General features: G+C 38.4%; 1 protein-coding gene across 8 annotated transcripts in view; it reads right to left on the reverse strand.

Moving 5' to 3' along the window:
- Positions 1–24,611, reverse strand: part of tnrc6c (trinucleotide repeat containing adaptor 6C) — a 135,892-nt gene that overhangs the window by 23,698 nt on the left and 87,583 nt on the right. For 3 of the 8 annotated variants that reach the window (XM_033044629.1, XM_033044628.1, XM_033044624.1), the window contains exons 5-14: positions 20,160–22,796; positions 13,226–13,432; positions 9,871–10,058; positions 9,660–9,740; positions 8,608–8,665; positions 7,194–7,360; positions 4,071–4,244; positions 2,906–3,046; positions 2,345–2,464; positions 1,495–1,578 (exon numbers count right to left, since the gene is read on the reverse strand). In XM_033044629.1, the coding sequence (XP_032900520.1) occupies positions 1,495–1,578; positions 2,345–2,464; positions 2,906–3,046; positions 4,071–4,244; positions 7,194–7,360; positions 8,608–8,665; positions 9,660–9,740; positions 9,871–10,058; positions 13,226–13,432; positions 20,160–22,796 (3,857 nt within the window). The remainder of the gene's footprint in view (positions 1–1,494; positions 1,579–2,344; positions 2,465–2,905; positions 3,047–4,070; positions 4,245–7,193; positions 7,361–8,607; positions 8,666–9,659; positions 9,741–9,870; positions 10,059–13,225; positions 13,433–20,159; positions 22,797–24,611) is intronic. The other 5 variants (XM_033044631.1, XM_033044627.1, XM_033044630.1 and 2 more) reach the window with 3 other exon arrangements.

The following is a 24,611-nucleotide window of genomic DNA, read 5'->3' on the forward strand; positions in this document are numbered from 1 at the left end:
ACTATACACTTGCTGTTGTTATTAAAGCCGCTGTCAGCCTCAATCAGCAACAACAGAGAACTATTATCTTTGGCCAATACCTCAAAAGGAGGAAGCCCAAAATAAAAATCTGTGGTGCATAAAATATTTATCCCTGAAAAGATCCCCAATTTTGAAAGCAGTGCAAGAAGAGCAATGAATAAAAAGCTCCATTGCTTTTTAAGTATATTCTTGGAAACATATTAATGCATCCAAGGATGAAGCCTTGAGTCAAGCAGTTCCAGCCACAAGTTACAACACTAGCATATGCCAGCTAAGGTGGAAAAATGCCCAAGGATGTCCTGACCACAAAGCAGCAAAATTCCAATCTTACTAATTACTAACTCTGTCTCTGCAATCTTCTGCAAAGTGATGAGAGTTGCTATACACTGCATTATCCAGCAGCAATACAAATGCAAAATACCGTCATAATTAAATCAAATTAGAAAATCTGGAGTGTGAAGCAGAAATAAAGTTTTGGGTTAATGAACTTAATCAGATGAAAATATGATGATGTTTATTGATTTGGAACATTGACTCCATCTTCACAGATGGATCCACTGAATAAATCTTGCAATCTTTTTATTTCAGTCAAGCTGCACCAATAACTCGGTTGCCAATGTTCAGATTATGATTCACCAGCATTCACCAGAGAAATCACTAGAAATGTCATTACTGTCTTGGTACAAATATGGACAATTCCAGTAATGAAATGAGTAGCGACTCTTGAATCCTAGTAACATTTGTGTCGACAGGACTGACAGGCAGAACTTAGACTGGAATAACGGAGTCATGTTTAGCACAGATGAAATTGATGTAGTTGTTGGAAACCAATCATCGCGAGAAAAGGACTTGGTGCTAGCATTCCTCAGGTCGGGTGCCCTCAGGCAGGTAGGCTTCAACAATCTTTGCTCCATGATTAGATCAGAAGTGGGAATATTTGTTGAAAATTGCACAACATTCCACCCTGTTCACAGCATTTTGGAATTTAACTTTCACAAATCTTTTTTATGACTCCACAGATCTCTTGCAAAAGACGCGCAGAAAGTGACAGTCACAGAGCATGGAAACAGGCCCTCGACGCAACTTGTCCATGCCGACCAAGATGCCCCATCTATGTTAGTCACACCTGCCTGCGTTTGGCCCATCTCCGTCTAAACCTGTCCTATCCATGAACATGAACACAATACTCCAAATGCAGTCTTGCTAACGTCTTGTACAACTGTGACATAACAGGACAATAGTAACAGGTAGGAGTTAAGCAGAACAATGTAAACACAAATGCCTGGCAGAATATGTCACTTTCTTTGACATCATATGCAATAACCATTACTACTGAAGTTATATTTTCAACATTTTTTGAATATTGAAGAGCATAGAAGTACTGACATTGCATGAATGAGAGAGAAATGTGAAGTTAACCCAGATAAGTAAATGACTGAACCGAAGTCAATTCTGTACCCATACTGTACATACTTGCTGCTCTTGTTGTCTAATGGTTCCAGAAACATTGCGCTGGGCCTGTAACATCTGCTGCTGGAAGAGTAAACGCTGGTAGGCCTGCAAAGAAAGCATTGTTATTTTTAATTTTAAGAATAACATGCCAATGAAAATCTTGAACCATTTTAACAGTGCAATTCAAACTCTTCTTGTACATCCAGTAAATGGTAATACATTCTTGACATTTATTGTAGAACAGCAAGTTTCAACGGAAACTGCTTTTCTTTCTATCCTATCCTTAGTCATTGAGTGACTAAGGTAATTCATGTCAATGACTTCATATTTGTCAGAGGTTCATGTAATCTTTGCATTAACTGAACCTCCTTTTAAACTGCATGTTCTTTATTCAATTAAAATTTTCACCTAACATTGGCAAATTCAGCTTCATTTGGTGGCAATAAATCTGCTCGTTCTAATGGAACATTAGATTTCCATGCTAACTTATTTTAACCAATTCTCCTGAGGAGTCAACTTTTTCAGAAGCTCATCTGTATAACTTAAAAGTACAGATATTAGGAAACTGATCAGAGAATTCATCTAAACAATTGATTATTACATTGGCATTAGCCATGGAGAAACAGTTTGCAGTTCACGTAACATCTCTTTTGTGATTCAGGGCAAGTAAATCACAAAGCCATAAAGGGGAAAAAACCAAACTTGATTAATACGAGGAGGATGTGTGCAGAATTATTTTGTAGTATTTTATAATAGAAAACAATTTCAAAGTGAATTGACCTTGGAGGCCAAAAAATAAAAATAAGAATATTAAGATACAGTTTTGATTACATACATTATCACTGTGGTTGAAGATGACAAAAATACTTACCAGCTGCAGCTGATAAAGTTGGTTTAACATAGTCATATGCTGAGGGTTAATTGGCGAGGCTAATAGTGCAGGGTTGAGACCCATGTTTTTTGCTGCAAATTGCAAGAGCTGTGCTTGAACCTTTAGAGAATATAGAAAGATGCTCAAGCCAATACTGTTTCGGTCCAGAATTATACATATTTACTACTCTTTGAAAAAAAAATCAATAATCATAGGCGTTTCAAAACTATACATTTAACTATGAATACCTTACTTCAGCCATGTAGTAGTACTCTAAACATTTTGATCCATGACAAAGCAAAATAGTTATGTATCATTTAACTGCCAAAGATAATAAACATTAAAATTTAAATGGGCTCTGCTCTTCAAAGCCAAAAATAAAAAATAAAATTGTATATTGCGTCACAAATTCTAATCGAACTATATCCAATTGGTTTTATACAATGCATTGTTTTCCTCAGACATAAAAAATAAGCCTTAGATTGAAGCCCGAATGAATTTAGAGATAGCACAAGATAGTTACCGAGCCTTTCAGCTACGGTAGTTTGTCACATCTCGTACCTGAGGGGATAGAAACTGAGGCACTTGAGCACGAAGACTAGGCTGGGATGAGTTAAGAGGTTGCACTGGCGGCTGCTGTTGCTGCTGCATGGTCCTGGCTTGTGCTGCTCCGCTATTGCCAAACATACCTAGATTGCCACTCTGTCAATTAATAAAAATACCAGTTTATCAGACATGTGCATAGATTAATATCATCTGATTTACATACATCAATTTAGTACTGGCAATCAGAGAGTCTTCAATTTATTTAGTGCTAAAGCAGCACAAATGTGAGAAAGTACACGTTATTTATTGTCGTTAGCACATCTTCCCCACCCAACAATGAGGCCTTATGGACTCCACCTTCCCGAGGTCATCTGTTGCCAGCCTTGTTTTGCTCTGGCCTTCTCCATCTTTCAATCTGAAGAAGGGTCTCGACCCAAAAATCACCCATTCCTTCTCCCAGGAGATGCTGCCTGTCCTGCTGAGTTACCTCAGCTTTTTGTGTTTATCTACAGCTCAGAAACAGTCCACCACATTCATGCCAACCTTGATGCCCAAACATGCTGATCACTTTTGCTTGCATCCTTGGTTTACTTTGGAATCATAATAATCTAGGGAAAGCTTGAAAGGATAATTTTGGGCTCATTGAGCATAGAAGCAGACGGAAGCAGCCAACTTGATTTTTTGTGGGCTGGAAAATGAGCGGGGAAGAGCATCGTACAAATGAACAATAAAGGAAATGTATTCACAATGAGTTCGGGTAGATTGTGCGGCAATTATAAAAGTGTTTCATAGACGCAAATCTGACATGCTCAGTGTTACGAATTTAATTTTGGGTAAGAACTCCAGTTATCCCTTTATGAGAGCTTTCAGCAAACTTATATATTTTAGTTAATGAAGAAAGAAATATATATATGTTTATCGTCACATGTACAGAGGTAGTGTGAAAAGCTTTTTTATTGCATGCTTATCCAAGGGTCTCCAATGAGGTAGATAGTTGCTCAGGACTGCTCTCTAGTTGGTGATAGGATGGTTCAATTGTTTTACTAATTCAGACTTCTTAAACTAATTTCAAGAATTATGATTACACTTAATATTTATTAGTAGATAGAAAGATATCTGATTGCATTACAAAGTAATATCAACTGGGTTAAAGCAATAATTCACGAACAACCAGTCTTACCTGTCTAGAAGAATTCAAGTTTTGCATGCCCAGCCCGGAGGCAATGGCACCAAGAGCCTGATTAGGGTGTGCACTGTTTGAAAGGGCGAGCTTCAGGCTTGGTGAAGGCAAAAATGGTGAAGTAGGGGACTCTTCCACTAGGCCGCCATCCTGATTGGAGAAAGATAGGGTGAGCTATGCAGTGCCAACCAGGGCACAGCATTGTTAGATGGTAGTGGAGTGGTATTCGGAGCAAGGACAGAAGGATTCCATAGTCAAAATAAAAATGGGGTTAAAAAGGTTGATGGGAAATGCAGGTTTGGAAAAGTGAAAGAGAGAGAAAGAAAAACAGCGTTAAGGTGCATGATTAATAACTTTACATGTTAACAATGATGTACATACATTAAAAAGAGCAAACACTGCAGGAGTAACAAACCAATAGGTGAGGAAAGACAGCAGTGACAGCAACTTCACCAGCTCCATTTCAAAATATAACTCACTTATTGACATCAATTTTTTAACATGTTAAAATCACTGTTACACCATTCAGCTCAGTTTTCAGTGAACTTAGTAATACCATTTAGTTTCTTCAATGAAGAAACAAATATGTTTCACTATTTAATTTAAGAATCCATAGTCCTTAAACTAAATGCAAGAATTATGATTATACAGAAATTGTAAATTATTTCATCAATTGGAAGACACATTGGGAAGGAACAATGGGAAAACACATTGAGACACAAGGAACTGCAGATGCTTGAATCTTGAGTAAAATACAAAGTGGTGGGGAAACTCAGCAGGTCAGGATTCATGTCCTCCAGAGATGCTGCTGACCTGCTGTGTTATTCCCACTTTCTGGGAAGACAAATGTTCTCTTTTCGTTAAAATAGGCATATAACTTTTAGGTGATCACATTGCACACATACTTCCAACCTTTATTAGTATGGGTGTCAGGGGTTATGTGATATAGGCAGGAGAATGGGGTTGAGAAGGAAAGATAGATCAGCTATGATTGAATGGCGGAGTAGACTTGAGGAACTGAATGGCCTAATTCTGTTCCTATAACTTATGAACTGTTAATATTTAAGACAGATTTACATTTTATCTTTGGTTTTTAATGTGTCTTTCATATCTATTTCAGGATTTTACAAAACACTTTACAGATCAGGAAATACTTCTGAATTGCAGTTACTGCTGCGATGTAGTAAATTTGGTGGGTAGTTTTTTTACACTAAAAGCTGCCATTCAGAATTCAACTTCAGCTTGAATAGCTGATTTCAGACTATCAGAGTGTCAGATACATTGAAAAGGATTTTAATTCCTCTTGACAGAAGGGAGGGTCAGGGCATTTGGGACACAGCCTCAGGTTCAGCAGCCCCCAGGCAAGAGAATATGAAACAATGCCCCAACCACACTGATGGATGAGAACTAATGGGCTACGGTGCCTTTCAGTATCATCATGGTAGTAAGGCCTAGAAATTGATTTAAACTGTGGGGTCACAAAAGGTTAGCACAAGGTGTGAGCTGGAGAGAGGAAGAATCCCCAATGCTTAAGCAATGTGGTTCACTAAGGTTGATGAATCACACCACCTGCGATCACTGCCCTGCTCAGCCATCTGAATTAGTGCAATGATATTAACAGCAGTTGTGGGTTGGGAACTAAACTGCGAGACAGTTCTTTCAATAGTACAATACTGGATTTATTTGTTCATGTTTCTGGAATTAAACATTACCTATTGACCGAGAGCTGGAAATGCTACCAGCTGAGCTAAATCTAGAATTGAGCAATGTTTTATATAACATATAATGGATGCTTTCCACAGTATTAACAAATGATAAAACATTTAGATGTTTAACTAACAACCTCCATTTATATAGTACTTCAATGTACATGCAAAGAGAGCACTTTAAAAAAAGGTGAGAGTAAGAGACAAAGAACCTGATGCCAAACAGTGGAGAAATCAACCTATTCAATACACCCTTACACACATTAAAAGAGGGCAAACACAAGGATATTTTAACGTAAAAATCACAAACTGAAACACATTTTTTAAAACCAATATGGAAATATAAACAAAGCCTAATTAAAATTAATTTGCACGGAAAACAACGAGCATTAATTCTCGATATCTAAATTCAAGTACATACAAATATGATGTAGTAATATTAGCAAAGAAATTACATAATTAAAAACATTTGCCAAAATAAAAGTGTTTAATGACTACTTTTGGTGATGCTTTTAAAGCTTTGACTTCTACTTATTTAAGATTCTTGAAATAAACCAGTCTCAAAAGCTCCGAGGGCTTGTGTTTCAGAAACAAGGTCATGATACTTGTACCATATTGGGAACATCAATCTCATTATGATTTGGCGACCATAAAACTCCCATTAATGAGTTTAATCTATTATCTGCTATGCTGATCTGTAAATATTTGATCTTTATAAATGCTACTTTGACAGATCCAAGTTTATCTTAAAACAATAGCAAAGAACAATGTCAATTAGTGAATGTTTGACTTACTGCAATCATGTCAAAACTATTTTAATTTTAGCCAATTTTTATTTTTTTACAATGTAGCAAAATATGTCTGCACCCCAACAGATCAGTAACAGTCATGGTCAGTTACTTTGTCCTCCCATAGCAGCGTTTCAGATTATTACTAAAGCTAGTTTTCAAAAATGTTAAGGTGCCCAGAGATTCATAAACAACACAAAAATATTGACTTCTTTGCATGAGCTCAATTTGTATTTTGTTAAATCTATTTTGGTGCAAAAAGTATTTTTTAAATGTTAGTTTTCACATGATATTTTACTGCAGGATGTCAGTCAAAAGTAACACTTCAAGAATACAGCTAGGGATAAAGGCTACTTGACACTATTAAAACAAAGTTCATCCCAGTTTAAAATTTCATCCGATTACTTAAAATCTTTTTCTTCCCCCCTATAGATTGCCACATAGATTTCTAAGTGAGATCCAAATGTTGGCCAAACTAGCTATCCAGCATTATTCCATTTTCTTCTTTGAATTCAGCTGAAGTATAGCAGATAGTTTGGTTTTCCCCCCAAAATAATTTTGGTTCACAAGGTAATGAAATTCTCCATCAGGACAAAACCATTGTTCAGATTCTGTTAGTTATGACAAACCTTGTCAAAAAAGGTGGGGCGATCCACGGAAGACTCTTTGGAGACAGAAGGTGGTCGGCAGCCAAGTGGTTTAGAAACGATTCCATTGTAATCTGATATTCCCATTCCACGTTTGTCCATCTCCACTTTCTTTTCCAACAGAGCACCTGGAAAAGGGGAAAATCCATCTTAACACAAAATAAAAAAGAAAAAGGAAAAAACAGAAGACAAACATTAACTTCAACTAAAGACACAGGCTAGTGAGTGCAGGTGAAGTGCAAAAGTATTTACATACAACATGCTATGAATGGTCACATGCTGAGAAGCACTTGAATGAAAACAGATTGAAACAATCCACTATACAATAACGTGCTGATGAATGCCATTTCACTGTTGGGCTTGAAGACAATGAGCAAAAATCTCCCAAAATTTAAAAGGGAGAGGAAAGGAATACCCCCCAAATCTATTACAAAGACTATGATAAAGGATTAACAAATACTTTATTGCTCTCTATTGAGAGCAAAGTGAAAATAGACCCATATGACTAGCAGTAACTGTTTGACAGATAGTAGCTGGAACAAGAGGTGTGGAATAATTCTGGATTCATAAATGGCTTGCTATAGCAAACGACATGGGGTGATGGTAGATGGTAAATGCCAAGTACTTCAAATGAAATCTACTTGTGTTTCAGTGTATTCAAAAGCTGCAGGCAAGCTGGGTTTACGAATCGGAGTGCTAACAAGAAAAATTCAATGGGATGGAAATAGTGTGTCGCACAGGAAGCCAAGCCTACTAAGACCACATTTTAAATTATATTTTCTCCATAACCCAAGCTCCACTCTGTTGTATGTTCATACTTTTGCATGGATACAGTAGCTGGCCAAGCTTAGCAAGGTCATTTTGTAATTTTGCTTTTCGGAGAAAGGGCAAGTAAAGAGAAGCTCTTAAATTATTGGATGGTGATGTACTTCAACCAAAGAAAACTTTAGGATTTTACAAAGCATGAATGAGGATGAGAAATATGCAGCGACCGCAGCAGGGACTTGGGCCATTCAGCCTAATCAATTTATGTTAGCATTTGTTCTTCATATAAGCAATCAATCTTGCACCTTTCCATGCTAGTGGTAAATTGATTTTAGACATTGAACCAGACTGTAAAAAAAATGAATTGTCTACTTCAGGATTTCTCTCCTCCTCCAGAAGAATAGGGATACCCCAAGGCCAGCCTAATGGTCATGTATGGCATATACAGCACTGGAACTTTGTACAACATGCAGAATTCAAGGCTTCCTGGAGTTCACATTAGTATATCTATCAACATGGCCTTAAACCAGCAAGATTTGTTATTATAAAAATAAATCAGGATGTCAAATGACTTTTAATGCTTAGAAATCTCAATAAGAACAAATGTCAAAATCACATCTCTCAGACTTACCCATAGCCTGATCAAGATTCAGGTTATTACATTTCAGAGCCTCTTCTGCTGGTTCTCTCTGTGAATGATTATTTATGCCATATTTAATTGTTTGCATTAAAGATGTCAAATACAAAATAGCTTAATTATGCGAGACAACATTCTTACAAATGTGATGCTGATACGCAACTGCATAACTGATGAGCATTCAGAAAGATTGATTTGTACACAAACTATAATTTTTAACAAGATACATTTGTCCTGAATGTGTTAACAACATATCAGAATCCAGTGCTGGCAAAAACAGTCATTCTATCTGATGAAGGTGCACAGGTTTAAATGCAAAGTTTGTTTTTTGATATGTTAAGACTATAACTTCACACCACACAGAACATTTCAAGCAAACTGAATGACATAAACAGAATGAGTATCGTTACACACCAATGCACCTAGAGTACACACATTTCCAAAGAAAAGCTACTGAAGGCAGTATAAAATGCTGCTTTTCAAAAGAAAGGGATAGATTTCAATGTTGTGCCAAAGTTGAAAAGAGTACACATTTCTGCCTTTATTTTAATTCAACAACTTACTCAGAATCAATGAAATCAGGAGTATCCAGTCGTTAAACTGAACAAGGCAAGACATTTTAAAGCAACAGGAAAACACAATTTTCGAACATATTTTAGAACAGGATTTGTTTCATTTATCCAGAAAATTACTAATTCCAGTGGTTTTGCTGTAAATCTTGATAACTCCACAAAATGTATCCAGTTGTATAAAAGTTGACTGCAACTTCTATCCAGTCATAACTGACTTGTTTTAAATGTGCCCTCATGTGTTTAACCTTTCACTTGTTAAGCTGCAATAATTGGTAATTCTCTATTGAATCAATTACTGAATTTGACAGATTCACACCAGATTAATAATCCAAAATCTAATGAATGCAATGCCCTCTGACAGTTAGCCAATCTCGTACAACCGATTCAACCCTAATTGCAAACTCAACATGGTCAAAACATGATTGTGCATGTATTTAAAATGGAAGCCAAGAGATTTAACGAAAGGGTACTTACAGGAAAACCCATATCAGTCAATTGCTTTATCAGGCGATTCATAAGCCAAGTCTCTTCTTGCTTACTGGATGCTTTTATACTCTTCAAAAAGGAAGCAAACATCTTAATCAGAAACTTTTAAACATTGACAATGGCAGTCAAACTCTCCCGCCTTCACCACAATAAAATGTCAATTTTTGGAAAAATCACAAAATTAAAAAGGGAGATATACCTTCTGATGCACTTTCTTGCTAGCATTGCTCCAGCCTGATGAATTACAGGAAGAGTTGCTCTCCTGAGAAGCTACATTATTCCACATTCCCATCTCTCCCTCATCTTCTTCCCAGTTAGAATGATGGCTACTATTGAGGGAAATTTCATCTCCACCGCCGACCCAACCTTCTTGCATAGTTTTAGAAGCTGAATTGTAATAAATATGAAAAAAGGACATTTAAATTATGCATGGACACCAACAATCCTTGAAGAAGGAAATGGTTAAGTTTGTCACTTATTTATAAAAAAATATTCAGAGCAAAGCGAGATCAACATTTAACTTTGCATATTTCTTGTGGACATGTACTCCATATACGTTCAAAAATTACCATCTCTCATTGGCCCTCCGAATTCTGGTAATTCAAGTAATATATATTCTTATATACATTTAATTTTTTATTTATTTATTTTTTTATTAGTACAGTAAATTACAATAATACACATCACATATATCTTAATACATTTGTTGTACCACTTCGTTTTCCAAGCTTTAAAAAAGATAGAAATAAAAGTAAGGAAAGTGAGCAAGAATCGTGAAGGTGCAGGAAAGTGTTGGGAAAAGAAAGCCCCTTAGGGAAGAAGTTAGAGAAGGAAGTAAAGAAAGGAAATTAGACCCTAGAATGAAAAGAAAAAAAAGGAAAAACAATCGCTCTATTGTAACACAAAACTCCGCAAACAAGGATATACCAACCGTTTAAAAAAAAATTTTTTTGTTTTTTTTTTAAAACTGGTACCATTTATATTTCAAATTACTATTGCACCTTATACTTGTAATAGTTCCATAAATGCAGACCACGTCTTTTGGAAGTGGTCTGCTTTGCCTGCTAGGAGGAGTCTCATCTCTTCCAAGTGTAGTGTTTCGAACATGTTTGAAATCCACATTTTTATTGTTGGTATTGGAGCATTTTTCCAAAATTTGAGTATAAGCTTTTTTCCCATTATTAGCCCGTAATTAAGTAAGTTCTTTTGAAACACGTTTAATTCGGGGTTACCTTCCGATATTCCAAAAATGATCCATTCTGCTTTTAGTACAAGATTTATTTTAAATAATTTTGTGAAGATTTCAAATATTTCGTTCCAGAATTTTTGGATTTTTATACAAAAAACAAAAGAGTGCGCTATGGTAGCTTCTTGTGACTGACATTTATCACAAATGGGTGAGACATTGGGGAAAAGTTTATTTATTTTAGTTTTTGAATAATATAGTCCATGTAATGTTTTGTATTGTATGTCGTACGTTGATCGAGCATTTATGCACATATAGTGTTTATCCCAGCTCTCTTTTGAACTTTTTATAGCTAGTTCTTGTTCCCAGTCTCTTCTAATACCATCGGTTGTAGGTATTTCTATATTTAAAATAATGTTGTATAAGTATGATATTAGATTTGCTGATTCAGCCTTTGTCTTCATGGCTTCATCCAATAAGTCTTATATACATTTTCAAAGACTATTTATAACATTGTGGGTAAGCCAAATTGTTCAAGAGCTGTAGATGTGGGAATGTAGCAGACTTTGCAGAATTCTTCTTAAATTTTATGACATTTTACTTTTTGCATGTAAATTTTGTAAAATGTGAATCTAGCCTTTAGGATTAGGTTTATTATTGCCAGGTGTACCAAGGCAGAGTGGAAAGCTTTGTTTTGCATGCAATCCAATCAGATCAGATAATAAAGTATAATCAAGCTTAATTTAAGTGCAATAGGCAGAGCAAAGGGAAAAACACAGAGTGTACAATACATTTCTCAGCATTACACTTTTTCCTCAAACTCACATCTACCCAAATGGCTTGTGCATGTGATAAGACATAGAGGAAGTCGAAACGTTGAGGAGTGGGGATTGATAATCTGTCAAAATTCAAACAGGACGTCAATAATAACCGAGTAAATAAACTTCGGTTATGTGATGGGGCAGAAACCTAATTGCAGGCATCACACCATGTTCCAGGTAAAGTGGACATGAATTTGGGAAACTAACCATTTGAGAACTAAAGAATGAAGATGTTGGCAAGATGCAAGTGTTTTGTTAAAGAGAGAAGTGACGATGACCAATTTGGAAAAGTTTAGTGGAGTTGTGAAAAAGAGGCAGAGGTTAAAAAGTTGGGGCAATCAGTATCCAAGAAGAGAACCTTTAATAACATAACAAGGAACAGGATTTGGACTTCAAATTCAATGTAAATTATTTCGAGAGAATAGGAGATATTATCATGGACATGGATTTGGAGAAGACATGAAGGGAAGATGGTAGAAATGTAAAAATCACAATTCAAGATAAATCATCAGAAAGTGTTGGTGATCATTTAAATGGAATAGTGAAAAAAAAGACATCTACATCACGTCATATATATCCAGAGAGAATGAAATCCTTTGCAATTATATCCAGATGGGCTCATTAACATATAATTTTATTTTGTACATGTTTTTCACTGAGTTTGGTTTGCAATTACATTGCAATATTTCAGGAATTTGGAAACAAATGAATTTAAAACTATTGATCACCACTGATTAATTACAGCTTGTCACAAAATATTTTTATTTCAACATGTTCATTAGCACAGCTTCACTTGGAGCCCAAGTATCTATCGAGAAAAATTCAGGGCATAATGAAGACCAAATTTAGGATCTTAGGAAAAACTAATTGCCAAATAATTGAAATATAAATTTTAAATAATGAAGATCTCAATAAATATGTCAACACACTATGAAAAACATTTACACTTGCCTTTAGAAACAATATTTAGTTATACTAAGGCATTTAATATTTTATAATCTCATTTATCATCATTAATACTGATCCGAACATGTCTCGCACAAATCTAGTTGATCACAACCATGCAACTTTGTTTATTTTCAGCACATTCATTTAGCCTTCTTTCTTAATACTAAAGATGAAGTCTGCACAACATTAATGAAATATTACAAAATTGTCACTTGCCAACCAGGGTGGAAAGATATCTGAACAATGGGCCTCATATGAATCTTGTTAATTCAAGGTAATATTTGCGCTTGGATGTTTTCGATACAATTAGCAACTTACAAACTTTAAAATACTTCCTTCTACAAGTATGTATAATACATAGCCATGATATAGATTTCAGTACATAAAATACATTTCATACCCTTTTGCAATATTCAATTCACTAATTATTACAATGGGTATCTAAACCCATCAACTTGATCGAGAAGCTTCACCAAAATGCACCATATTTCAAGAGGAGCTTTATCCTGGTGAAGGATTAAGTTAGTACAAAGCATTCAGCATCTGTCTAGTCTGAGCAGCACACTTGCAGAAAAAGAATCTTGCTCCTATTTTGTTACCTGGTTTGCACATTGCCGGGGCAGCAGCGGGAGGATTCCCTCTTCCAAAGTTCCCCGTTAATTCCACAGTATTATTTCCCCACCCTGAACTGCCATTGGGAGGTTTGCCCCATGCTGAAGTCCCATTATCAACTGCAGTCAATGGAGAAGGTGGCTCACCCCAAGAGTTCTCAGTTTTCGCAGGAACACTGAGTGCTTCTCCCCAACCTGTGAAAACATTAAGCTCTTTACCTAATGAATATGAACAAACTCTGCATTGCACAAAAGTTCTCATTTGATTAATATTCCTGTAATTATAATTAGTGCATTGTAGCTAATATATTTGACATATCACTAACAACCCTCATCATACAAATTGATTATTAACCTTAAACACAATAATGGTCTAGTTGTTAACATAGTTACAGATATAGCACAGTAGGTGACAAAGATGGAAGCCCAATTTCAGAATATCATTTCCAATCTCCCCCATGAATAGTCAGAATCAATACAAAGTTCCTCTTGCTTTTTCATTGTTTGTTACCCTGAAATAACCTGGCCCAGTTAACACTGCATCTGAACTTACTCTTTCAGCTGTCTTAAGTAACAACTGTAATTATTCATCTTATTTCCAACAGATGCAATTAACATAGAAAGACAACCATAGAGCAAAAATGCCATTGCCAAAAAATGATTGGGTAAGATTCCTAGAAATCAAGAGCTCATTTCTTATACCCACCACTCTTTTGGTCCCTTTTAAGTATTTCCACTCTCACCTTAAACCTATATTCTCTGGTTTAGATACCCCCATCCTGGTAGAGAGACTACGGCCATTAATCTTACCAACATTCTTCATGATTTTATAAACTTCCAAGAGGACTCACCTCAACTTCCTTCGTTCCAGGGGAAACAATCCCAGCCTACCCAGTCTCTCTATTTAATACAAGCCGTCCAGACCTCGCTGCTTTGGACCTCACCCATTTCCGGCGGCTGTTTCGATAGACAGACACATTGATCCTTAAGCATATTTATTTCCTCCCTGGTTATCTTCTTGCTCCTAATATTCCTTTACAGCCTACAAGCATTCACCTATCTGTCAGAGCTACCACATGTCCCCTTTACTGCCCTCCTGATTTCTCTTTTTAGTGTATGATTAGTTCAATTATTTTCTGCAGCTGCATGCACCACATTCTCAATTTTTGCACAAGGCAGAATGACAATATACTGAACACAAAGTTCAGATTCAAAGACGATAGAAGATTTCAAAATCTAATCTTCTCTCAGCTTCCCAAGTTGAACATTTTGATTTGTGAAAAAATTGCCACAGATATTTAAATTTAACAGAAACACAAATACCTTACCATTGTACGTTCAAGAAGGCGACCACAAGGGACAAAAATTGTATCCAAACGTGTGAATTTCCCATGTTGGATTGTTTATGCAAATAGCTTTTTTTGCCTCATCTTATATTGTCCGACATGCTCATCTCAGTATTGTTTCGTAGTTTTTATTCTATCAAGAATTAGTCGTTCCTTTCCTTTTGTATTTAATGAACCCTTTTGCCATTTCTTGACCATGCCAATTTATTATCACAATTAAGTTGTCATTTTATATTACAGCAACCTGTTATGTCTTTCAAATGACAATTGCTGTGGCACATGCTTCAATTTCTATGGAACTTATTTTAAAGAACATAGTACAACACTTGCATTTATGCAGTATAGATATGCACAAACTAACATAATGTGCATCAGGAATACACATCTCTTGAAATCAGTCAAATTCAAGTCTCTATTTAACTTTTAGTATATGATTTCATTGTCAATTCGACCAACAATAATGAACAGAAAGAAACACTTGTAATAATGTAAGCAAATGTACATTCAAAAGTTAACATTTAAAGAAGATGCCATGTCTCATTATTATCCAAAAAGGAAATAGTGTGTTTTCACAAGGCCACCCATTATTTATTTAAACTAACTGTGCACAACAAAAAATATGATTTCTCAGTGATGTTCCCCAATTCAGTTATTTACTTTTGCCCTTTGTACAAAATGGTCACATGGATATTTATATTAACTTTAAGCAAGTTCAGAAACGGCAATAAACATAGTTCAACTATGCAACGAACGATTGTAATTAAAATAAAATAATTATCGTAGCACCTTCATTTGCCAGGCTGTTTTTTGTTAACATGGTAGTCATCATTTTGTGCAGAAATCGTGGATATATTTTAGAACTTGCTCATTATTTGGTTAATTTATTATATCTTGATGACGCGCAAAGCAATTCCATTATTTAATAAACACTAAATATTGTACAATGATTATATCAAAACAACTTCGTGAAATGTAGCTAGATCCCCCATATTATCATATTGCCTGTGCCTTGCATAAATTGATAAAAGTAAACCATTTTTTAAATAAAGTGTTACATTCATAAGAGAAAAGATGATGTAGACCTCTTCTCATTAACGATGCTCTTTTCAGAATTGGTAATAAATGTACAAGCCTAATTGGTGTAAGTGCATGCAAATCCAAGTGCTAAGTATTCAGCACTAATTGAGCAAATGATATGCAAATAGTTATCATTAAACAAGTTACTTGTTAATCATAGACAGTAAGCATTAAAAATTAGTCGTTAAACCACTAATTATTGCAATTGAATTTTGTTACTGGAATTCTATTTTAACAATAAATTACATGGGTTGAAAGTGATTTTTTTCCCCCATTAAGGCCAACAATCTTTTCACTTAAAAAAATTTAAGGGACTAACACTTTGGAATTGATAATACAACCTTCCATGCTACATTAATACACTCAATATATTTAAGAAATAACAACATAATGCACAACCTGTCTTAATGTGAATATTAACTATAAAAATAAATTATTCCAAATATCTATCATTCATACACACTATGAATGGCACAACATTTCCCAGCATTTTCTCCCAAAGATGCAATATTATCGAGCTATCAACTTCACTTAAGTGCATCATTCTTCAAAGTATATTTCCTAATGGGATAAATATGCACTTTGAAAGAAAATAAAATCATGTAAAACAGCTTTGAACGAATACATTCTACTACTCAAAGAGAAGGGTGATCTATGCTATGTCAATCTTAATTTAGAATCTTAATTAACAAAATGGTTTAAAAAAATTGTAATATTTGGCCCCTAATTCTGCTTCGTTGTCTTTCTCTAACTTTTTTGACACCGTTATTTCATTCTATAATAAAACATTCTATAATATCTATTCTTTCAATCCTACAATCGCTACAGAAGTTTAAAGTTAACTAAATTAAATGCCTTCAAGAAAACTTAAAAAATTAATCAGTCAAGAATAAACAAAAAAAATCAGCAGAAACATTTAGAATACTATTGCTATTTTCGATGGCAGCATAATGCCAGCACAGGTGGTACATGGATTAACAATTTTCTCTGTTTTTGAAGATGTCCCTTTACAAATTTGATTTAAAAAAATGACAAAGTGCTGGAATGACACATCGGGTCAGGCAGCATCTCTGGCCAACATGGATAGGTGGAGCTTCGGGTCAGGCCGACACTTCATCTGGCTGATTTGATATCCACCGAGACATTCTAAGATCAGAATGCAGTTATATTTTGGGCCGAATTACTATCAAGCATGAATCTTTTCCAATTTCTGAATGCCATTTGACATATTCACTGTCAGAAGATCTCTTGTATTTCTGTTGTTTAAGATTTTTTAAAAACAGGACACAATGGGGTGTAGTATTTTGCATTTGTGCCACATAATGCCGATATGCAGAACAATTGCAAAATCCTGCAGGTGGGTTGAAAATCAGAAATGAAAATGTTGTAAATGACCAGAGCTGCTGTTGTACTGATCCATTAATGTTAAAGCAACAAATCATGAATGAAAGCTGGGCAGTAGTAATAATAATAATACATTTTATTTATGGGCGCCTTTCAAGAGTCTCAAGGACACCTGTAACTGTTCCCAAGTAAGAGCTTGGGAACGCAGCAAACCAGCTTCAAGGTAAAACAGACACACCATTAAATGAGCAAAGAAATATGGTAGATGGGAAATAGCAATGCAAGGATTTGGATACAAGAGTAAAGACATTTGTTTCCCCCACAATCACACAGGGCCCTGGTAAAACCACATCAGGAATGTTGTGCGCAGGTCAGATTTCCCCAAAGGAGAATACACTTCTACCAGAGGGAGTGAAAGGTCAACAAACAGTTCCTGAGAAGGTGGTGGGTGAGGCAAGGAGTTTTAGTGGACTAATGGGCCTGTCCCACTTACGTAACTTTTTCGGTGACTGCCGGCACCCGTCATAGGCCGTTGCAGGTTGGCGAAAATTTTCAACATGTTGAACATTTACCGGCGACCAGAAAGACGCTACGACTCTTTGGGCGACTCCTCAGAGACTACTCACGACCATAAAGGCGATACTCCAGCGACATGTCGCTAGGTGAAGCCTGTATGATCGTGAGTAGTCGCCCAAAGAGTCGTACCTTGTTCTGGTCGCCGCTGGATTTTCAACATGTTCGAACATGTTCGACCTGCAACATTTTCAACATGTTCGACCTGCAACGACCTATGACAGGTGCCGGCAGTCGCCGAAAAAGATGCGAAAGTGGGACATGCCCATAAGGATGGCACTGGGAGGGAGAGAAGTGGTCAGTCTTAAAAAAATGGGTTAGGCATGCAGGTCTGAATCGAGAATTTCTTAACCCAAAGGCAGCGAATCATTGGGATTCTCTATCCAAAAGGGTTTTAGAGAATCGATCACCAAGTAGGTAAGGCAGAATTAGATTAATTTGGGGATTTTAAGGGAATTAAAAAATATCAGATAAATACAGGAAATTTATGCAGTTAGATGATCAGCCATAATCTTACTGAATAGCAGAAGGGGGCGAATTGTCTACCCTTGCATCCATTTATGTTTGCAACTTTATTATCTCTGTACTACAGGTGCACAACCTTTTATCCGAAAGCCTTGGGACCAGACACTTCTCGGATTTCGGAATTTTTCGGATTTTCGAATGGAAGATTTTTAGCGTAGATTAGGTAGGTAGCGCGGGCGGCTTGAAAAGTCTGGAGCGGCTGCTTCCTCCCCGGAGACCGGGGAATCATTGTAAATCATTGCTTAAATGTTAGTCAGTTAGTTTGGAGGGATTTTATGGGGGGGGGGGGGGGTGAAGGGGGAAACTTTAATTCTTAGTCCCCTACCTGGTCGGAGAGGCGGGGAGCGGGCAATGCCTTACCGGGTCGCCATGCAGTAAGCTCCGGAGCGCTGTGGCCGCCGACTCCTAACATCGCGGAGCTGGGGCTGCGGGCGTCCGGCCGCGGGCGGCGCCAGTTGGAGCTCCGACCCCGGCAACTCTACCCCTGGCTGCGCGGCACTCCAAATCCAGCGCCGCCCGCGGCCGGACGCCCGCAGCCCCAGCTCCGCGATGTTGGGAGTCGGCGGCGTCGCAGCGCTGGCATACCAGCGGGGAGCGGGCAATGCCTTACCGGGTCGCCGTGCGGTAAGCCCCGGAGCGCTGTGGCCGCCGACTCACAACATCTGGGGCTGCGGGCGTCCGGCCAGGGGCCGCGCTGGATTTGGAGCGCCGCGCAGCCAGGGGTAGAGTTGCCGGGGTCGGAGCTACAACCGGCGCCGCCCGCGGCCGGACGCCCGCAGCCCCAGCTCCGAGATGTTGGGAGTCGACGGCCACAGCGCTCTGGAGCTTACTGCACGGCGACCCGGTAAGGCATTGTCCGCTCCCCGCCTCTCCGACCAGGTAGGGGACTAAGAATTAAAGTTTCCCCCTTCACCCCCCCCCCCCCCCCCTTCACATAAAAGCCCTCCAATCTAACTGACTAACATTTAAGCAATGATTTACAGATGTTTAAGTGTCTCCCCGGTCTCCGGGGAGGAGGCAACCGCTACAGTAGTACAGACCTGGGTTGACCGTGGGTCGTTTCGGGTCAAGTTCGGTGCCAAACGCGAGCTTTGGTGTGCAGACGACATCCTGGAAAAAATGTCCAGTTTTCGGAGATTTTCGGTTTCCGGAACTCCGGATAAAAGGTTGTGCACCTGTACTGATTTGTACGGTATTTCCAGCATTTTATGGTTTGACAAGATTTCATGGATCAACTTAACTATCCACCTTTGATAATGCTGGGTCAAGCATTTACAACAAGCCAACAAAGTCTTTGCCATTTTCAGACAAAAATGGTACAGAGCAGGGTTTGAATAAAAGAGACAAAATATATTTTAGTATTGCATGGGTACGCCTCAATACCATCAATCTGACTGGGCGAGGGATGGTCAAGATTATAAACAATGATTTCCTTACTTCTTTTCTTTATGTCTTATTCTCTTTTTCCTATTTTCTTTTCTTCAACTTTCTTCACTCATTCTTCTTTTTTCTTCTTCTTCACACACTATATATCTCACGTCTTTCTATCCTTTACTATCTAATTTATTTTTCTTATTCTTATTCTTCTTTATTATAACAAAAAAAATAAGAAGCTGTACATAAAATGTATTATGAAAATATATATTAGGCACTTTGGTGCCATATGATTGTACTTACTTCTAATAAAATAAAATATTAAAAAAAAAAAAATACCATCAATCTAATATTATTGAGCAGCATCTGCATTCTTTTCAGATTCAGATTCAGATTCAGATTCAATTTTAATTGTCATTGTCAGTGTACAGTACAGAGACAACGAAATGCATTTAGCATCTCCCTGGAAGAGCGACATAGCAAATGATTTAAATAAATAATAATAAGTGATAATAAGTGTCCGGGGGGTGGGGGGGTGATTGGCAGTCACCGAGATACTTTTTCATATTACATCGTGCATTTCAGTCAAATTTCCAGATCTTAGGTGTATTACTTTCTCACACATATATTAACACAATCCTCTGGTTACAAAACATGAGCATTAAAACAATAATGATTCTTACCAGGAGCAATCAGCGGCGAGCGGTTTTGTGCAGCAGATGACTGATGAGGCGGAGGTGGTTGTTGCTGTTCAGTCACGGTATTGTTACTGCTTTGATTCACAGGATTGTTTCTATCCCACATGTTTACTGTTTTCTTGTAATTGGTTGGGTCTCCCCAAGCTGAGGTACCATCGTCTATCTCTATTTTGCGGCGAATAGATGGCGGAGAAGGCTCTTCCCAGCCAGTGGATTCACTGTCCTTCTGTTTTGTAGACACAGGTCCACCAATCCAACCTGAATTAGACTGTTTTATAGAAGCAGTCCCTCCCCAGGTATTAACATTATTATCCTGAGGTTTATTTCCCCAGTTCTGTGGTCCATTTGACTTTAAAGGCTCTCCCCAGCCTGTACTTGGGTTTGGCTTGCTGGTAGTACCATTACTCCATCCACTAGACTGCGATCTGGTGGTCTCACTCCAATTAGGTGCAGATCTGTTATTTTCATTATCCCAACCAGACCCATTTTTCTTTGCCTCAGCTAACGATCCTGTGGCAGAATCAGTCCAATCCCCTCCTCCACTACCACCCCCTACGACTCCACCTCCTGATGCCCAGCCTTGATTACTTTTCTGTCCTTCACCCCAATTCTGAGGCTTAGGTTTCTGAGAGTCTACCCAAGTGGGTGGCTTTTCCTCCTGACCAGAAACCCCACTCCAGGCATGGCCACTTTTGGCTGTGGCAGCAGCAGCATTTGAATTTGAAGAATCCCCCCATCCCCCTTGGCCATTAGGTACTTTGTCTCCCCAACCTGTACTATTGGACATGACTGTTGGTGGATGATTTCCCCACCCGGATACTGTAGAGGTATTAGTACTGCTCATGCTAGACCCATCACTTCTCCCTCCTGAGTTTGAAGATTGGGCAGCAACTGAACCCCAAGCCTCAGTTCCAATGTCACTTTTTCGCTCAGACCTCAGAGATTCTTGAATTTGCCAAGAAATGTTCTGTTTTACTGGTGTCTGGCCCCATCCAGTATTACATAAAACTCTAGGGTCATGATCCGGTTTTAATACAACAGTCTGGACCAGCCCTTGCTGTTCAATTATTCCTTTGTCAGTCTTTCGCCGACTACCATTGTGCCTTCCTCCATTTCTTCCAGTGCTTCCTTCATGATGGCTACCACCACTTTCATTACTCCCCTCACTACCAGTGGTACCCGATTCAGAAGGTTTCACCCAAGAGTTAATTTGTTCATTACTTTGCTGCAAAACAGGAGCTTGGCTACTAACACAAAGGGCCTCCCATGAACACGATCCTTTTCCATTACCATTCGCTTCATTAGTGGAATGCTGGTTTGAGGGTTTTCCCCATTCTCCATTTACACCATTGTTGGTGTTCCTGTTGGATGTTGTGTTACCCCAAGTTCCATTGTTACTGGGACCAGAGTGCAAGCCCCCAATGGTACCAGCCCTTGTCCAAGGCAGTACCCCAGGACTGGTAGGAGGGCCAGAGTCCCAAGCATTGCTTCCAACATCCTTTTCTACAGCACTATTAGAATTGTTTGCTAATGTCTGCTTAGCACTTAAACTTAACGCGGAATTCACAGTGTCTCCATTCCCCTGACTAAATCCAGAGTTACCATTGGTGGCTGTAGGATTAGTGTGCGGCACTCCCCACACAGAGTTACATGAAGGATTGTTCATTCCTTCACTGTTACCTCCATTGAGCTGAGAAACTGCAGGTGATCCACTAGCACCAGGAAGGTTTTGAAGATGGGATGGGTTTATTGCACCCATGCTTACAGTCATTGCCCAGCCTCCTGGTACAGAAACATTAGGCAGTCCATTTGCTTGCATTGCATTGATAGGGTTTGGTGAAGAGTTTATGGGGTTAGTGTTATTTGGTCCATCAGTGTTAAGGTTCTGAGGTTGTATGCTGAAAGACACATTCTGTGAAGTGGATGTTTGTATTTCTGTGCTTTCCTGCTGCAGCAAATTTCCCCAGGTATTCAATGTACCTGTCGGACCATTATTGGGATTACCAAGATTCTGATCAATGGAATTACTGGAACTGCAAACAGTTGAAGCATTTCCTCCTCCTACGATTCCTTGAATATCTTGCCCAACTACGGGCCAAGCAGCTGGGTTGGCATTGGGATTAAGATTCAGGTTAATGCCAGCAGTGGATGTAGAAGTGCCCCAACAGTTTGGATTTACACTCACAATGCTGTCCATCTTTCCACTTGCACTGGTAGCAGAGCAGTGACCTATTCCAGGTGCAGAACCTGAGGCAACAGCCCACACCCTGGACGAATTTCCATTTCCACCATTTGCTCCACCTCCAATGGCACTCTGGTTTGAACTGCTTTGGACAAGTGCCCCATTACCAGCGTTATTGCAATTTTTATTTTGTCCATTGAAGTTGCCTGGTGCACTCCCTGTAGCCATGCTACTAGTATCAGAGCCACAGGTTGAGGCAGAGTCAGTGTCTGTGCATTCTGAGGCAGTTTCAGTCTCGTTTCCAGAAATGGAAGGCCAAGCCTCTTTGTCACTCCCGTCTATTATCACTTTATCCCAGATGCTGTTTGGTTCACTTCTAAAGGGGGGTTGACCCCAGTGGGAATTTTCATAATGATTTCCCAAACCACTGTGGCTGATATCTGGAATAAAACAAAAGAAAAATTTAAGAAGTAATTTAATGATAGTAAAAAAAACTGCACAATGCAATTTCAGACAAGAAATTTAAAAACACTGCAAACAAATTTATTTGCATCAACTTGTTCTCATACAATTTTAATTCACATACTGAAACTTTGTGAACCCTGGCCAAAATCAAGAAAAATTAGCAAGAGCTGCAATTTAATAACAGCAGCTAACTGGTCATACTCAAAATCACATATTCAAATCAAATATGTTAATAGCATTAGGTAAAAGCATTTTGGGGGCTCCAGGTACTGCAAACATATTGTAAAATCCTGAAAATTCAAACAAATTCAACTACAAGCAATAATTCTAATTGATGGCGTTCCTAATCAGATCTTTCTATTTATAAGAGTCTAATAGAATATAATGGAGATTCAAATGAACAATCTCAGCTATTACTTTTTGGCGACATGGTCTTCACATGGTTAAATTCAGCCAGAGTACTGTAGTTTAACCACTTCTGCACAAATGTTCCTTCCAATGTTTGAGATAGATCCAATTTCCTTATTTCAAGCACTACAGCTTGCTAAATAAAAACCAACAGCCCATTAAAAACCCATTTCTGTATTCTGCTTCTTTTGTGCATATGTTGCACCTTAATTATATTGTTAACACGTATGGAAGGAATTACTTTGCAGGAATTGAAAGCTCTAAAATATAAAATCTTTTCTAGTTAACCAGATATTATTATTGTATCCAAGTACAATAAATGAAAAGGAGTGTGGCCAATTTATATGGAAGAAGTAAGCAGCACTCTGCTCAAAAATAAATCATATTATCAGAAGGTACATTGCCAAGGCAAAGCAGTTCTGTATGATGTATCGATCATTTAAATATTTGGACACTGAAATGACACATTTGAACAAAGTACCAATGCCAATTAAAGAGTATTATAATGCATATTATAGTGGGAGTGGCGGCGCCTAACGGCAGCAGCTCGACTACAGTCGTCTGTCTTTTTTTATTTTTGTCTTGTTAAATGTATGTCTTGAGTTAGTTTTTATTATTTTTTTATAGTTGTGTATATGTGGGGGGTGGTGGGGGGGCTGTGGGGGAAACCGTTTAAATCTCTTCCCTGTGCGGGTACCCGACTATTCTCTGTCGGGTCTCGGATGTCGTTGGGCCTAACATCGTGGAGCCGGCGGCGACCTCCGGCCGGGACTAACCTGAGGGCTCCAGTTGCAGAGCCTGCGGAACGGAGATCGCGGAGCTGGCCAACTTCGGAGCGGGAAGAGCTGTGGTGGCGTGCGGCTGCGACCCGACTTTGGAGTTCGGAGGCACCGGCCGCAGACCCGGTGGACGGGAACATCGGGAGCTCGCAGGTCCCTGGTGGGAGACCGCTTTTCCGAGCTCCGCAACGGCGACTTCTCCCGCTGGAATCGCGGGTTTAAAGGACATGAAGCCGGGGCCTAACATCGCCTGGCGTGGCTTAAACGGCCTCAGGACTTACCATCGCCCGCCGGGGGCTTTAACATCGGAGCCCCAGTTCGCCTCGACACTGCAGTTGGACTGCTGGACCATGGGATAAGGAACAAAGGGAAGAGATAAAGACTTTGCCTTCCATCACAGTGAGGAGATGTTGGAGACTCACTGTGATGGATGTTTATGTAAACTGTGTTAAGTGTGGGTCTTGGATTGTTTTGTAATGTAAAAAACTGTAGAAAGGATATTTCGTTCAAACCTAGGTTTGAATGACAATAAATCTTATCAAATCAAATCAAATATGAGTGATAGACCTACTGTGCGCTATGGTGGATTGGAAAACCCTGAAA

Source organism: Amblyraja radiata, chromosome 26 (assembly GCF_010909765.2).
Source record: "Amblyraja radiata isolate CabotCenter1 chromosome 26, sAmbRad1.1.pri, whole genome shotgun sequence".
Taxonomy (NCBI): Eukaryota; Metazoa; Chordata; class Chondrichthyes; order Rajiformes; family Rajidae; genus Amblyraja; species Amblyraja radiata.